Source organism: Vicia villosa, linkage group LG3, assembly GCF_029867415.1.
Source record: "Vicia villosa cultivar HV-30 ecotype Madison, WI linkage group LG3, Vvil1.0, whole genome shotgun sequence".
Classification (NCBI taxonomy): domain Eukaryota; kingdom Viridiplantae; phylum Streptophyta; class Magnoliopsida; order Fabales; family Fabaceae; genus Vicia; species Vicia villosa.
In genome coordinates this window covers 70836440-70853251 of record NC_081182.1, presented here as the reverse complement: position 1 = coordinate 70853251, position 16812 = coordinate 70836440, and the positions used below count along the sequence as shown (strand labels likewise).

At 31.0% G+C, this 16812-nt stretch overlaps 3 protein-coding genes across 3 annotated transcripts; 1 reads left to right on the top strand and 2 right to left on the bottom strand.

The window, feature by feature from the left end:
- The first annotated feature begins 422 nt into the window (after nt 1–422).
- On the top strand, nt 423–2609 carry LOC131661829 (inositol 1,3,4-trisphosphate 5/6-kinase 4-like). Its single transcript, XM_058931468.1, has 2 exons — nt 423–604; nt 851–2609. Exon 2 carries the CDS (start codon nt 871–873, stop codon nt 2350–2352), a length of 1482 nt encoding a protein of 493 aa, XP_058787451.1. The 5' UTR covers nt 423–604; nt 851–870; the 3' UTR covers nt 2353–2609.
- A 9-nt stretch (nt 2610–2618) lies between these two features.
- LOC131661830 (uncharacterized protein At1g66480-like) lies at nt 2619–5587 on the bottom strand. The gene is made up of 2 exons (XM_058931469.1): nt 4973–5587; nt 2619–3175 (listed from the first exon to the last, which is right to left on the bottom strand). Exons 1-2 carry the CDS (start codon nt 5552–5554, stop codon nt 3113–3115), a joined length of 645 nt encoding a protein of 214 aa, XP_058787452.1. The 5' UTR covers nt 5555–5587; the 3' UTR covers nt 2619–3112.
- A 9237-nt stretch (nt 5588–14824) lies between these two features.
- Nucleotides 14825–16316, bottom strand: LOC131656067 (uncharacterized). Its single transcript, XM_058925847.1, has 2 exons — nt 16209–16316; nt 14825–15758 (listed from the first exon to the last, which is right to left on the bottom strand). Exon 2 carries the CDS (start codon nt 15747–15749, stop codon nt 15033–15035), a length of 717 nt encoding a protein of 238 aa, XP_058781830.1. The 5' UTR covers nt 15750–15758; nt 16209–16316; the 3' UTR covers nt 14825–15032.
- Nucleotides 16317–16812: the final 496 nt, after the last annotated feature.

Here is a 16812-nt window from a genome sequence, read left to right as displayed (position 1 = left end):
TAAATATTATACATTAATATAATCAATATTTTTTCATCGTATTATATTAATTTTTCTCATATATTAAATATTCAAGTATTATTTTATACAATTTAGACATATATTGTATTTAGAAACACATTATAGTATTTATAAGAGATAATATAGTACTAAAAAATGTATTACGTTTAAAATAACATAATTTTTAAGGTTTAGGATGGAGGGTTTAGGGTTTAATTTAAGATCAGATAGCTTGAAGTCCATCTAAGACCGGATTCAGATAGTAAATCTTAAGTTCGTATTACACAGGGCCGTTAGGACCGGGCATAGCTGCAGTTATAACTAATCCAAAAAATATATATTATTACCCCTGTTAATTTTGCGGGTCCCCAAAGGATTTTGATCCAATTGGCATCCCAATAAGAGAATCTAATCACAAGCTTAATATACTTGTTTTGAATAGGGACATCTAATAAACGCAACAAAACTCACCAGTTTGCTACCGCTTTGCCGTTGTTGTTTAAGAAACATTCCGAATTTGCAACAGTGAACTACTCAACTGACCAAAAAACGCAGTCTCAGATCATCGTCAACCTCCTTTAACAGCAGTAACAAAATCTTTAAGGTAGGGATTTAACTCCCCTTTCAATAACCTAATTTGACGCGCTGAATCTAAATATTACATATGCATTGCGTTTGATTCTATTACCATTAGCAACCGCCACGCTAATTCAAGCAAACCGCCGGTTCCTATTGTGATTTATTTTATTTCTTCTTCAAAATCTCTACTTGGATTTGATTTGATAATAACTGTCACTATTTTTTAATTTGAAAAACTTGTGATATACCGATAATGATTGTAATTTTGCAGTGTTGCATCCACTCTCCGAGATGGGTGTAGTGAAGGGTGTTATATTGGATGAATCAGTACTCTTGGATGGAGAAAATGATGATAAAAATGTATCATCACTACAGCCAGGAGTTGAATCTCTCATCAAAACACTCTTTTTGTCCCGAACACGTATTGGAATCGCTTATACCGTTGATCTTCCGAACGATAAGGTTAGTATTCTAAAAAGAATAGCTAGTTTATACTCACTTCATTGCTTTATCTTAAATGACCCTGTAAACGAAGTTGCTATGCCTGAATGGTGTAATACTGAGAATGAGAGTGTTATTTATCTGGTTTCGAGTAAGAAGTTGTTGTTACGTAAATTAAGAAGCTATAATTGGTTGGTTGTTGTTCTGAATGTTGGAGGTGAAAATGAAAGTGGCAGTTCTCGTGAATCCAACACTCCAAATATTGATAACCTAGCAGAGTTGCCATTGAACATTTGTCGGTTAAATAAAAAGTTAACCGGAAACAATTTCTTGACTGTGGGTTATACAATGAAGCCTTCTCGTGTTGAAGATTTTGCGAAGAGGGGTGCGTTCCCTTTGTCTCCTACAGAAAATGGTTTAATGTTTGTGCCTCTTATGGCCACGCTTCCTTTAGCGTCTCAGTTAAAAGATGTTGACATTGTTCTTCATAAAGCCACTGATGAAATTTTATCCGTTGAAGAGAACAAACTTACGTTTACACCAAAAATGCAAGAACTGCAAAGGTATTTGGATCAGAATCAGGATTTCTGTGTGGTTGATCCATTGGTTAACATTTATCCTATATTGGATCGGCTAGAAATTCAACAAGTTCTACTTGGCTTGTTAGAACTGAATACCGTAGGTAGTTGTTTGATAAGAGGGGCCCGTTTTCTGAAGGTTTATAATTTTAGCGAAGTGAATTTTGCATCTGAATTAACGGAAGCTGGATTATCTCTTCCGTGTATAGTGAAACCTAATGTTGCTTGTGGTGTCAGTGATGCTCATAAGATGGCAATAGTTTTCAGAATTGAAGATTTTAAGAGTATAAACGTTCCTCTACCAGCTGTTATTCAGGAATATGTGGATCATTCGTCCACTTTATACAAGTTTTATGTCTTGGGTGAGAAAGTTTTCTATGCTGTCAAAAAGTCGATACCAAATGCTGATATTTTGATGAAATCATCTAGTGGTGATGATCTCAAACCTCTAGAGTTTGATAGTTTGAAATCTCTACCCACCGCCGAAAGCACTGTCGTGGATTCTGGAGCTAGTAACGAGTCTATTGACCTTAAGCTGGTTACAGATGCTGCAAATTGGCTTAGGAAAAGGCTTAGTCTCACAATCTTTGGTTTCGATGTTGTTATTCAAGAAGGAACTCATGATCATGTAATTGTCGATGTAAACTACCTCCCATCTTTTAAGGAAGTACCTGATGACATCTCTATCCCTGCCTTCTGGGCAGCCATTAGAAATAAATTTGACAGTATGGTTTCTAAACAAGCACGTGCTTGAATGAACATCACGACTTTGACAGGAATTTTTGCCAGTGATTGCATCAGAAACGTTGACCAGATAGCGGATCTTATCATGCTAAAAATGAGGTTGAATAATTTTAGTGTTGCATGTTTGAAATTGAAACACTTAACAGTTGGTTATTTTTACAATTCAGTGTAATGCTTCTGCTATTTGGTGTTTTATTGCCTTGCATGAAAAATAAATTATGTGAAAATTTGTTGAATGCTGGTAGTTAAATCTTTATACATGTGAGGTGATATATGTTGGTCTAAGTCTTCAAAATCATTTTATTCCTTTCATTGAAACATATAATTGACATAGAAAATATTTATTATTATCTCCTTTTTCTCTCTAAAATCCTTATACAAACATAGATCTGAGTCTTCCACACAAATTGATCTTTTCTTAGGATCCATAACCAGAAGAAAAAAACTCACTTCGGGTCATCTATGCCTAAACATGAAACCTAATCTGAGTACTATAAGTGTTAAAATGCATAGAGATATCTATGAATACATTTGCTACAGAGTTGAGGACAAAGATAACTTGCTTCAGAATCTCCCACACAGAAGGGTTGTGTTGGTGCTACTATGTCTTTGCTTCAGGTTAGAAAAAACTAGTACTAATGTTGACAAGTGAAGGGACTATTTTTTTCCCGGTAGTAACTAGATATGCTCTGCGCAATTGCAAAGATTAATCTCCCAAGCCGGGACAAAATATAGGTGAATTGAGCTGGGACAAATTATAAGTGAAGGAACTATTGAGCAGCTGCTTCTTCATGAATTTCACCTTCTTCCACCGGACTGAAACTCACTCGTTTCTGAAAATTCAAATTCAACCAATCACATTAACTTAATTTCTTATTACCTGATAACATTATTGTTTATAATTTGTTCTAGTCAAAATTCTTTGGAAGATGTAAGTTTGAACAAAACATTTTTTTGATTTAGTATTTAACTAAAACTTTTCAACAATGTTAAAAATAAGTTATCTCATTCTTACATTTGACTTATGCTTATGTATTCCACATGTAAGAATACGGCGTGAGGCATGTTACCATGTTATATAGCTTAGTAAGAAACGTCATAAACAACATAGAAAGCATAAGATAAGAGAAAATATTCATCCACGTTATGTAAAATTTGCAATAAAATTTTATTTCCTTAACTTTCTCCTTAGCATCAGCAAGATAAGGTTGATTGCAACCCATGTTATAAGTGGAATAAATATTCATAGTCTGTCCCAGTTATGCTTTTCATTCTTAAGATTTTATCCCCTTTTCTGTATATAAAATGGTTGCCAGAATTTTCGGTTATTGAGTTTGAAAATGTCAATACTTTGACAGGAATTTTCGGTTATTTAGTTTGAAAATGTCAATACTTTGACATTTAAATTTGATCTTATTGTTAAGTTATTATTCAATACCATCTTATGGTCAGCTAAAAAGAAAATTCTTAGATCCAGATTTTTTTTGTTGATTCATCATTCCATATGAATACTCTTCCCACGTGGCTTTTGTTTAATTATAAAGTCATACTTTTTAAATTTAAATGATGTCTAATTGTTATTAACTAAAATTCATCAGTCACAATAATTTACATAAATTTTTAAAACCTCATAATTTTTTTTAATAAGAAGAGACTGAGAGAATGTGTAGCAAACATATGATATAGTACTGTATATCATTATTGATTGTATCAATCAAATTTTTATAAATACATTTATACATTAATTTAAAAATATAATTTATTTCTTTTGACACCATCTAACTATCATGAATTTTATTAATTCAAATCCCCGAAAATCACCCGCATGCACATAAAACTCATTACATAAGTAAATTCTTTAGTATTCAAAGTATCAGTATTTGTTAATAAACTTTAATTTATCTTATAATTAAATAATATTATTGTTTCATTTGACCGAATCTACTGTTACTTAATGAAATTAAAGGATATTAGAGTATTGACCTATATTTTATGTCAAAATATAATACTGAAAAAATATTTTCAATAATATATTATGGTGAGAAAGTACATTAAGAAACTCAAAATTTTCACGTCACAGTAATAAAATAATGAGCTTAAAGGTAGTGCACTTTCAGTGTAATAATGAGCTTAAAGGTAGTGCACTTTCAGTGTAAATTTTTTTACAAAGTCAGTGTATCACAATCTTCAAAAATAAATACTTTAAATGTTATTTAAATAAAAGTCAAACAATTATAAAAATTAACGGTTTGGATTTCACTGACAGTGTAAAACTGCTTTACACAATCGGTGTATTTCCATTAAATCCTAAAATAATTAAATTACAGATACAAACAAAACAACACTTCCAAAATCAGCAAAGAAAAAATAGTGTGTATACACACCAAAACCTTTGAATTTCTTATTTAAGTTTTATTTATTTATTATCATTTATCAATAATAATAATAATAACAATAACAATAATACAACAATCCCACATGCAAGTTGTGAGAAAAAAAAAATCGCACATTCACATGCAAAATCCAAGCAATTAACAAATTTTCAAAAAAAATGAGAATGCAATTAACAAAACTAAAAATCAACAAAATAATAACAGATGAAAATTCAAAAAAAAAAAAAAAACACATACCCTTCGTGACCTTTGATTATTCATCTCAATTTTGGCTTCATTTACCTCACCACCACCCTCCACGGCGGCATTATTCCCCATGTACAAACTCAAAATCTTCTCCGCCACCTCCGTTCCGTCGCAACTCTCCTCCATCAACCTATCCAATTGCGCCTTCGGCAGCCTCATTTTCACCCGAGTCGACCCATCACGAACCAAACCCGGTCCACCATCACCCAAACTAGACCGCTTCACCAAAGAAACATCCGAAACGCTCCGTTTCGACAACATCAAAAAATCGAGCCTCTCCATAGCATTCATGCCACGTAAACCAGTAGATCGCGCCCTACGTGGCACCGGCTCGGGCTGAAGCTTGGGTAATTCAACTAAGAAATATATTTTCTTGGGCTTTAGTTCTTGATAGGGCTCAAGCGGCTTGGCCCGAAGCCCGAACTGTTTAACGGCTTGTGAGTCGAGGAGAGCGTGACCGGGGTAGTGCTTAACGACGTCGTTTGCTCTAGCGGGAGTTTTTAGCTTGAAGGTTTCTCCGTTTATTTTCATCACCTTTGCTTTTTTGCTTCTTCTAATCATAACGTTTCCCATTCTTTCTCTTTTGATATTTTCAATTTTGATTGGTTATGTTTCTATCTTTGTAGACTAGACTAGAAGGTTATAATATTAATAGGAGGTGATAATAATAAAAATAATAATATATTAATACTTGCTATACTTATTAATATTGCCGTCACGGGATACGTTATTTAGTAAGTGACAAAAGCAAATAGTATGTGAATTAGTGGAAATTCTCATATAAATTAAGAAAGTATCTATGACTTTATTTATAATATATATTTATTTATCTAATAGTAGTGTGAAACTATAGATTTACAAAGCTAAATAAAGTGTTCCAGGTTAATGTAGATTTGATGGTTGTAATATAGCTGCTACAATTACATTTTTAGCCATTGCTGGTGTGTTTGTTGGATGAATTAAAACTAAAATTTCCAGAATATTATTGTTAGGAATTTTATTACTATCAGTATGTTTGGTAAATAAATAGAATTTTCGGAAATTTTTTTAGGTTTTATTTTAATTAACTTTTAGAAATTAAAAATTAAAAAATAAATGTGTTAAAATAATAAGAGTGAGAAGTTATGGTTGATTGTTTTATATCCTCATAAGAATATAAGATTCTCATCCTTTATTATGAAAATAAAAATGAAGAAATTCATTAACAAAACATATTCTTGGGAATAAAAAGTATCCAGATATAATTTATCAAAATTTGAAACAAACAAAGATATATGTGAATTCTAATGTCACATTTTCGAAAATAACATTTGTATCCATGAAACAAACATACCTAAATTATGTTTTGCGTTGATAATAAATGTGTTTATAGCTGATAAGAAGTAGGTGTGGATAGTTGATTATAATGGCGGCATGGTTGATATATTGCAGTTTGCAGAAAATACTTTGTTATAGGGAAACGAAACTTGGAAGCAGGTTTGGGCTCTCAAAGCGGAGTTTAGGGGGTTCGAGGTGGCGTCAGGTTTAGGAGTCAACTATCTCAAAAGCAGATTAATCGGTATAAATATCGGTGTTCATTTTCTTGCAGAAACAACCAATTTTTGTCTTGTAGGATCGAGGAGAGTTCATTTACTTTTCTTGGAATTCCTATAGGTTGTAATCTTAAAAGAATAGCAATGCGGAAACCGCTAATTGTGAAGTTGAAGGCTTGGTTGAATACATGGAAAGGGAGGTTACTAAGTTTTGGTGGAAGAATAACTTTGCTTAAATCTGTTTTATCTAGTATTTCTATCTTTCTAATTTCTTTCTACAGAGCCCCTGCTTGCTAAGAGATCAAGAAGATCCAATCTAATGTTCTGTGAGCGGATAAGGAAGACAAGAGGTAGATTCATTGAGTAGGGTGGGATCAGATTTGTTTAGTGTTGGAGAAAGGTGGTTTAGGCGTGAAGAAGATTGAGGAGTTCAATGTGTCGTTGCTCTTTAAATGGAGATGGAGGATCCTTAAACTGGAAAATTCTTTATGGATGAATTTATTGATGGCTAGGCACGATTCGTTGAGGAACCAAATGATTTCTGGAACCGTCTCTAGAACAACATTTTCTAATTCAGCATGGTGGAATGGTTTGGTAAAGGTGGAAAATTCTTTACCCGAGCCAGTTTTTGTCAGAAATTTAAAGTTTGAGTTGGACAGTGGGAATTCCATTCTGTTTTAGGAGGTTAAATGGTTAGGGGACTCTTGCTTAAATGATACTTTTCTAGGTTTGGATTCTATTAGCTTTATGAAGGAAACAGTGGTGGCAAGCATGGGTAGCTAGGAAGCTCGAACTTGGTTGTGGGGATATTTTGGCCTCGGAGTCAATTTGAATCGGGTTGATGCGAGATGGGAGCAGAACCTGTGTGCGATGTTATACTCTGCAGCTCAGGTCAAGTATCAACCGAATATGGTGATTTGGGGGCTAGATGTTGACCAGAGTTTCACAACAAAAATAGGGTATAATTTGGTGGCTCAGTGGCGTGAATCAACAGTCGTCGAAGACAGTTTCTCGAAAACGCTTGATTTTCTCTGGAAATTTGAGGTCCCGTTCAACATTAGATCATTTATGTGGAAATGTTTTTTTGAATACGATGCCGACGAAGGACCTTCTTCTCTGTAGAGGTATTGCTACTCTGCTTTCTGACCTTAAATGTGTGTTTTGCTCAGAGGAGGAGGAATCGTTAGATCACATCTTTCTTCTTTGTCCCATTTGGGTGACAGTGTGGAAAGAGATTGAAAATTGGATAGGGTTGATGCTAGATCCTGAAGTGTTCTTATGGAAAAATTTCTGCCATTGGTTTACTAGCATCAAGAAGAATGTAAAGGTGAACAAGGAGGGAGTTATTTGGTTTTCTGATCTCCTTTGGAACATCAAATTAAAGGCGTGAAAATGATTTTTTGTCGAAAAAATTTCTAACACCGACTGTAATTTCTATGAATTTTGCAAAAATCTGTTGTTTAATTTGAGGTGATGGATAGCATGGTGAAGTTGATTTATTTCTCCATTGTGGTGAACTACTAAAATAGCCATTGATTTAATATTAAACAATTTTAATGGACATGATTGATTGTAAATGAACTACAAACAAAGTAGTATGTAGAAAAATAAATATTTACATTCATACCCAAAATATATTTTTAACTAGCACCAAAATAAATGAAAAATTACATGAATAATTTTGTTAATTGAAAAATTAAAAAATTAAAACAAGCTCTAATATTAATAATAGTTAAAGGGAAATGTATGTAAATATTAATTATATTAAAACAATTGGTTTTAAAATTTATTTATGCCAATCAAATAATAACTTATTTATTGAATATTTTATTAATTTTTAAAAAATTATTTATAATAATTAATTATGATTTAACCATTAAAAATTACAAAATTAATATTTTATTTTTAAGTGAACACTTCATTACACTTTGAATTTATTTGGTTAGGTACCTATCATCTGATCAAACAATAATATTTAATTTTACATTATTCTTTTATCCTTTTATTTTAAAATAAACTAAAATTTATATTAATTTTATGGGTTAATACTACTTTACCCCCTGCCATATAGGCGAGATTCGGTTTACCCCCCTCTAAAAAAAAAATTTATTGGACAAACCTTGCAAAATAAAGATTCCATCAAATTTGACCCTGATCAATTTTTTTGACCAAGATTCTTAGAATCTTGCCTACATGGTATTTTTGGTAGTGTTGACTGTACAGCACATAAGCAATGTGGCACAGTCAGCACTGCCACGTGGAATTTAATTTTTTTTTTAATTTTTTTTTTAAATTTTTTTTGTTGATTTTTTTTAAAATTTTTTTATTATTATTTTTAAAAAAATATTTGACAGTACCTGAGGATTTACATACGGATTTAAAAATACCTGCGGATTCACCTACGGATTTGACAGTACCCGCGGATTTACCTGCGAATTTGACAATACCTGCGGATTCACCTACGAAGTTGACAATACCTGCGGATTTACCTACAAATTTGACAATACCTGGGGATTTACCTTTAAAAATACCTGCGAATTTGACAATACCTGCGGATTTACCTACGGATTTGACAATACCTGCGGATTCACCTACGGATTTGACAATACCTGCGGATTCACCTACGGATTTGACAATACCTGCGGATTCACCTACGGATTTGACAATACCTGCGAATTTACCTACGGATTTGACAATACCTGCGGATTTAAAAATACCTGCGAATTTATATATAAATAAATTTTAAATAATAATTAAAAAAAATTGGAAAAAAATATTAAATTTTTAAAATTTGAAAAAAATTTGAATTTTTTTTTTTAAAAACGTAAAAAAAATATTAATTTTTTTAAAAAAAAAATTAAAAAAAATCAACAAAAAAAATAAAAATAAAAATTAAAAAAAATCAATAAAATTTTTTTTATAAAAAATTAAATTCCACGTGGCAGTGCTGACTGTGCCACATTGCTTATGTGCTGTACAGTCAGCACTCCCAAAAATGCCATGTAGGCAAGATTCTAAGAATCTAGCCAAAAAAATTGATCAGGGTCAAAGTTGATGGAATCTTTATTTTGCAAGGTTTGTCCAATAAGTTTTTTTTTTAGAGGGGGATAAACCGAATCTCGCCTATATGGCAGGGGGATAAAGTAGTATTAACCCTAATTTTATTAAAGGTATCAATATTCAACTAAAATCGAAGAGTACCAAAATATTTATCTCATTTTTAATAAAAACAAATAAAAATTCAATTTTATTATAATAAAAAGAATTTTTTTGTAATGACCCACCGCTAGTATCCTATATTTTATGTTAAATATAACAGCAACACAATGGGTTGTGTATGCCAAAATGAATGAAAAATACAAAATTTATAAGTTAGATGAAAAATATTAATGCACAATATTACATAAACTCATCAACATTGTATCCAAAAAAAACCTATCAACGACTTATCAAAAAAAATCGTCAACATTGATACACAATTTTTTCAAGTTTTTAACTTTTAGTAAATTTCTATTTAAAAAAACAAATATTTTTATGATTTATATTAAAATATCTATTGGGACTAATAAGTCATTTTATAATTAATTAAATTTCTATATAAATTATAAAAGTACAAAAGTAATTAAAGAATTTTTTGGGCAATTGTATAAATTGTTAGAAAATTTGTTTAACCTATTATAATAGGTAGGAGTATTTTAGTAGTTCACCATGGTAGACCAAAAACTTAAATTCACCGTACTAACTTTCACCTTAATTTGAAGTGGGTTTTAGTTGATTAGAAAATTTTCTTGTTTCGAGCGTTGCTCTCGTCTTTTGTAAGCGGGATTTAGTATTCCTAATACTCAATTTATTGAAATTCTTACTTATATAGAAAATATGACTCAGATATTTTTATTTTTAAAATATTGGCGAAATAATTTTTTAAAAAATTTATATATTTTGGAGTTAATTTTATCTTAAAATTAAAATTAAAGTTTTTTCAAAGAGATGTCTAAAAATGTCAATACCTAAGACTATGTACAATGGTTACATTATTCAACACCCTACTTTTTCACTTTTTATCTTCCACATCATCTTCTCTCTCTTCCACCTAATAATTCAACACCTATTCAATTTTTTTCACTACAATGGTTTTGTTTAATAAAATTCAACACCCTACCCCACATCATATTCTTATTTTCTTTTAAAGTTTTGTTTTTATGATTATATATTAATATCTATTATCAATTAAAAGTGAATTTTTTTTTATGAGTCCAAATCAAATGAACCAAGTCTCTATTTATAGAGGAAAAAAAATAATGAATTTTGATAAAAATAAAAATAAATAAAAAATTTATTTACTATGAAATAATTAATTTTAAATGATTAAAAGAAAATAAAATCTAAATAATCACAACAACCAATAAAATTGTGTAAAGTGTTGCATGTGGCCCCACTTTTTTCTCATTCAACATGTTGAATCTTTTCAACACCAATTAATCCACATCACATTAAACACCTCATTCAACAAACCATTGTAGACATTCAACTATTGAATAATTTTTTCAACACCCCCATTATAAATGGTCTAATAAACATGTGGAGCCAAGCCAAACTTTTAACGTCCCATTGAAAAAAGAGAAAAAAGAAAAAGATGTATTTCCCCCATCGGTATTTCTTTTCATATCAGATTAATAAAAGTAACACTTGTCCCAACATTTGATAAAAGTTATAAACGTTAAAAATAGAAATTTCACCGATGGTAGATGATTAAAGAGTTTATAATATAAAGCCAACTGGTTTAGGCCTTTTAGATTATAAAACTCGCAGTAAAACTAAAACTTTCTAGATACTATAATTCATTATGATTTTTGAATAATATTGTTCATCGTATGTATAGAGTAATTATAAATATATAAAAAAAATACGTATATATACTTCTAGAGTTCTAAAACTACGCATGCTGCATGGCTTTTAACATGTTAGGCAAGTTTTGGAAGGGAAGAAAATGGCCATTTAGAAGTCTCTATATTTTCTTCTACTATTTTCTTTTTTATACTTTCAAGTTTGAAATGATATGTGTCTATTTCAGTGTCATATTCAGATTCAGGGAGGTTTTTTTTGGCATGTTATATTAAATTCTTAACAATATGGACTTTTTTCCAGATCTACTATTCTGTTTTTTGTTTTCATATTTTGTGTCGGCACACATGACATAACAAAAATGTATTATTTATTGGTATATAATTAATTTTGGGAAAACAACTATGTTATTTTTAATTAATTTGATTATTATTTATGTGTGTGTGATTCGAAAATGAAATTTGTACATGTTATCAACTTATCATAAATCTTGTGTTTTGTTAACCAAAGTATATTTTAAACTAAATAAATAAATAAATAAAAATATTTAGCTACAGTAAAGGTACTAGAAAAGCTAACATGAAAACCGTTAAGAACAATTAACCTAATTGCTACCAAGTCCTCTCAAAATCTAAGTCTAGGAACATATCTAATGCAATCTCACCAAACAACGACTCAAATGTCTGTAGGTATAACTATAGTCCTTTTTAATTTATGTAAAATACCAAAAGCAACTTAAAATTTGAGACGCAGAGAGTAACATTGACATATTAAATATTTTAATGGTTGGCACTATTGTTCCAAAACCTAAAATTATGAAGATTTGGCTTCTAATAATTTTTTATGAACAAATGTAAATTAAGTTATTTAGTTAATTTCTTTTCAATTGTCACTTTTTAATATTTTATACATATTAAAATAATTAATAAATATTATTGTTTTAAGTATAACTATTTAGCTTTTTTAATAATATTTTTGTCAAAAAATAATATTTTTAATTATTTTTCATTTTAATTTATTTTTCACAGTTATAAATAACTAGAAGTATTGTTGGAAAATTAATAATTAATATTACGTTTAATATTAAAACAATAAACAAATAAAAATAGTTTTTTTTATAAAAGCAATGATTGAAAAGGAGTTTAGGAAGTAATTAAAAAAGAAATTGAATTCTTTAATTTCAAGATTCGAAGATCCTATATTTCAACAAACTATACCTACCACTACCAAGTACGCTCTCTTCAACAAACATGAAAACATGCATCTTAAATTTCAGTATAGTAACTTGGACCAACGCAACCTAACCTTTGGAGTACACTAGTGTAGTCTTAATCATTGTAAAAAAAGTCTTATAATTTTGTTCAGAGGACACGTACTAATTAATTAAAATTTGGAAAATTTATATGAAAATGAAGTTTCAAATTTTTAAAACTTTAAATATATAACTTTTAAAATAATATTCCATGCACCATATGCAATATACAGTGGCAGATTTATATGCGGCGGGAGGGAACTATGACACCCATCAATGTCACGTGTGTGAGTTAGGGGTGGACAAATTTGAACCGTTTGATTTAAACTAACCGATCTATTGTCTTTTTTATGCAAATAGATCGGGTCGGTCGGTCGGGTGTCGAGTTGATTCAGTGGCTTAATTTGGATAGTATAGAGTTGTTTCGGTCGGACTAGCATGATTATTTTACATTCGACGAAAATCAAAACTGACCGAACCTAATTAATATTTATTTACAATTGAAGTAATGTAACCATTCATGAACAAAATCTTTCAAGTTGTTTCCCTTCACCAAGTGGCATGGATTTCTCTATGCCAAAAATTATATCAAAATCATTCGTTTTTTTTTCTAGTGCACAAGAATAAATGAGAGAACTTTATTCTGTAAAATATCGTTGATCGATATGTTTAATGTGAATGTGCGATTCTTATTAAGGTTTCCAAAGTATACTAAAGGAGGATTCGCCGGATAACCATTTGCATCCAATTTGCCTAAATTGGTGGTGAATCATAAGTGTCTTGGTTATAATCTTCGATCCAAATTTTTGCATGTTTATCCAATTTAGCCAAAGTTGAAGGATTGAGAATGCCCGTGACTATAGCATTCTGCTCTTCTGCATTAAAGTCTATCTCATAGACATGTGATACAAAACTCAGAAGTATGTAATATTAGTTTTAATGATAAGCATTAGAAGTAGCTACCTTACTTATATTCTATCTGGACTTTTTTTTTTGTTGACAAATTCTATCTGGACATTTGAAAGTTGAAACTTGCAAGGGAAAATGAACTGCTTATATTATAGATATGCCTGAATTTAAACTTTGAAAATCATGTTGGCACGAGCAAAGAAATAAAAAATAAACAAGTTGTTGCTTTTAGGAAATTCCTAAACTGTTTCTTTGTTTTCCATGTTCAAAATCTACAAATTGAGTGTTGCTCAGCATTAAAGAGCCAAAAGCCAACCAAAATAGTTTCTGCAGGTGAGTTCCTTCTTATCCACGTGTTTGGTAACTCGGTGGCCTATCGCTACCGTGCGTTTAAGAGCATTTCTACCGTGATTTTGAGAAGTTACAAAATGTAACTTCTAGTTGACCGTTATTTTCATGATCACCAAACATAGGCTTAAAATGAGTTGAAGATGTTTTATGTTTTGAATATAAAAATGAGTTCGAAAAATAAATTTTAAGATAAAAATCACATTCAAATTCAAAAGATACAAATTGTAGCTTAAAATAAAATCAATTCAAATACCATAATCAATTTTATTTCAGAAGAACCAAACTCGTCAAAATAAATTCTACATCTCTAGAATTGTTTCTGACTTTTCAAAAGTGGAAACCAAACATACACTATATAACATTTATGCTTCAGCAAAGTTGTTATATCTTTTTGATGAATAAAGAAAATCTCACAGCTAAAGTTGCCAATGGTTTGTTAGTAAGTACTCAATTCTCCTTTTTCAATGCTTATTCTTGTTTCATATACCATTGTAACTATGCACTGTCAGTGTAAAATTCTTTACACGGTCAATGCATCACAACCATTCACATATATTATTTTATAAATAATTTAAATAAAATTAAAAATTCAATAAATATTTAACGGCTACGATTCACTGACAGTGTAAAACTGCTTTACACTGTCAGTGTATTTCCATTAAATCCTATTTTTATTCCAACTTCCTTTTGCATATGGTTGACAGTTATAAAATATGTTGGCTTATTATACAACAAGGATGGCTAATACAATGAATTTAACTTCTCAATAAAGAAGATAAATATAGAAATTAAAAATAAGAAAAAAATAAACTTAACCTTCAATTTTTAGTACTGTCCTGACTTTGGTCCTACACACCTTTGACAGTCTTGGCACATTAGAACCTTTCAATTTTAGTAGACTCACTTTTTGTTTGCAGATGATTAAGTGTCTTTGATTAAATTGATTTAGAATGAAAATTTATTTTGATTAAAAGGGAGTTAAGATGATAAGCAATGCTACATTAGATCCTAATCAACATTCACAAAAAAGAAGACAATAAGAATAACCAAATAAAAGAGTTAAGATGCAAAAAAACAAAAGGTGGATTCTAATCCAAGCCATCCATATCATATATCACTTTCTCAGTCTCTGTAGTCTTACTCAAATTTTCTTGGTTTCCTTTGTTTAGGTATTGAAGAATGTCTTGTAGAAGGTCTCCATCCATTTCACCATCCAAGCAATTTCCTCATCTTTCATGTCAGTTATGGGCGGGTCATTACGGCGAAGGCCTTCATACATCTGTCTTGAGATGTCTTTCAATCTCTGCCTACTCTCTGTGTACACTTGTCCCAATCTTAGTAGGGCTTCTCGGTTATGGAAAATAACAGCCTTTTTCGTCTCGTATTCTTCACTTTCACCTTCCTCTTCTGAATCATCATCTTCTTGACTCCCTTCACTTTCATATTCCTCTTCTGTATCATCTTCTTGACTCCCTATAGGATGCCCTTGAAATGGTTTCCAGTTTACAAACTCATCAACATCCTCCGCTGTCCTTTTTCTCATCGGTATGACATTGAGGTTGAGCGCTTGCCACAAATTTCTCAAGAGATCTTCTATTCTCTGGTCATTCTCCATACCAATTTGACACTTGCGACGCAAGACTTCCATTTCATGGAGAATAGAATCCCATTTTTGCATATCTGTATCAGGCATTTGGTTTTGAACCCTAAGACGCCTCCAATTTGGCTTCACCCTTAGAAGCATTCCCCGTTTACGCGTAGTCACATAATACTCTTCACACTTCTTAGAGCGAAATCGGTCACTGTCAAAGTTAGGTACGCTCGATGATGAGTCACTTGTCTTCCTCTTTTGATCTCTTACAATAGGAAATCTGGGAGCCATGATTTTCACCTACATAATATCCAAGAAACCACTCAAAAGAAAACACAATTTCACAAACCATATTACAAACCAGATGATGTGATTCTGAAAGATACGTAAAGATATGGCTTGGAAAATAATTCTAATATAATTTATCAATACATGTAATACTTCACAAGATTCAAGAATATCAATAAACCTCATTGGAGTGGCAATATCATGAAATTTCAACTAATAAAAATACAATTCCAACTAACGAACATGAAATTTCCATAAATCACAGTTAGGAACACATTGGTTATAAGTCTAATTGCAAATGGATAACATCAATTTGGTAAATAAAACAATACACAAAAGGGTAAGAAATAAGGTTATGATCAAACTCTAAAAAATCATGTTTTACTGTGAGTATTAAACTAACTAAAACATAAAAGAACGCAAAAGAATTAGAGAAATAAAAAAAAGTCGCAATGGGGTTACCTGTTGAAGAGAATAACGGTGAAGGAGAAAGAAAATCTGAAGGAAACAAAGGAGAGAAGAGAGGATGATTAATAGTAACGGCAAATGTGAGTGCGGGCGTGGAAGTGGAAAATGGAAGGTTTAGGTACTTTATTATACTTGTGAGAAAGGGTAGGAGCACGAATTTAACTTCCCGCCAAGTGGGGTTGTCATATTCTCTTTGGGCCGTGCTGTGGCCCAAAATCAAAAGTGCAATATTGATCAATTTCCTACATGTTGAGACACCCCCTTAAAACTAGGGGATTGCTTAATGCGTCCTAAGGATTGTTTCATCATTCTAGTTAAAAACCAAAATTATTCATAGAATCTAGAAATGAATCTCTAGACGTGTCTCATTCATATTTATTTTTTAGTCAAGTTCTAAGGCTATGTCAAAAAATTTACGAAAATGCATCTCTGAATAACTTACAGAGATGCATCTCCAAACATTATTTTAATCAAAATACACGCTAGAGTCTCTTCTCCTTCCTCACTTCTCAAACTCTCTCATCTCACAAACTCTCAAACTCATTCAACACACTTTCAAGTTTCTACCACCAACATCCAATCGATTAAAAAGCTCAAC

Coding starts and splice junctions, on each gene's coding strand:
- LOC131661829 (XM_058931468.1), top strand. CDS start 871: ATGGGTGTAGTGAAGGGTGTTATATTGGATGAATCAGTACTCTTGGAT.
- LOC131661830 (XM_058931469.1), bottom strand. CDS start 5,554: ATGGGAAACGTTATGATTAGAAGAAGCAAAAAAGCAAAGGTGATGAAA. Junction 3,176..4,972: donor ATAATCAAAGGTCACGAAGG/GTATGTGTTTTT, acceptor TTGAATTTTCAG/AAACGAGTGAGTTTCAGTCC.
- LOC131656067 (XM_058925847.1), bottom strand. CDS start 15,749: ATGGCTCCCAGATTTCCTATTGTAAGAGATCAAAAGAGGAAGACAAGT.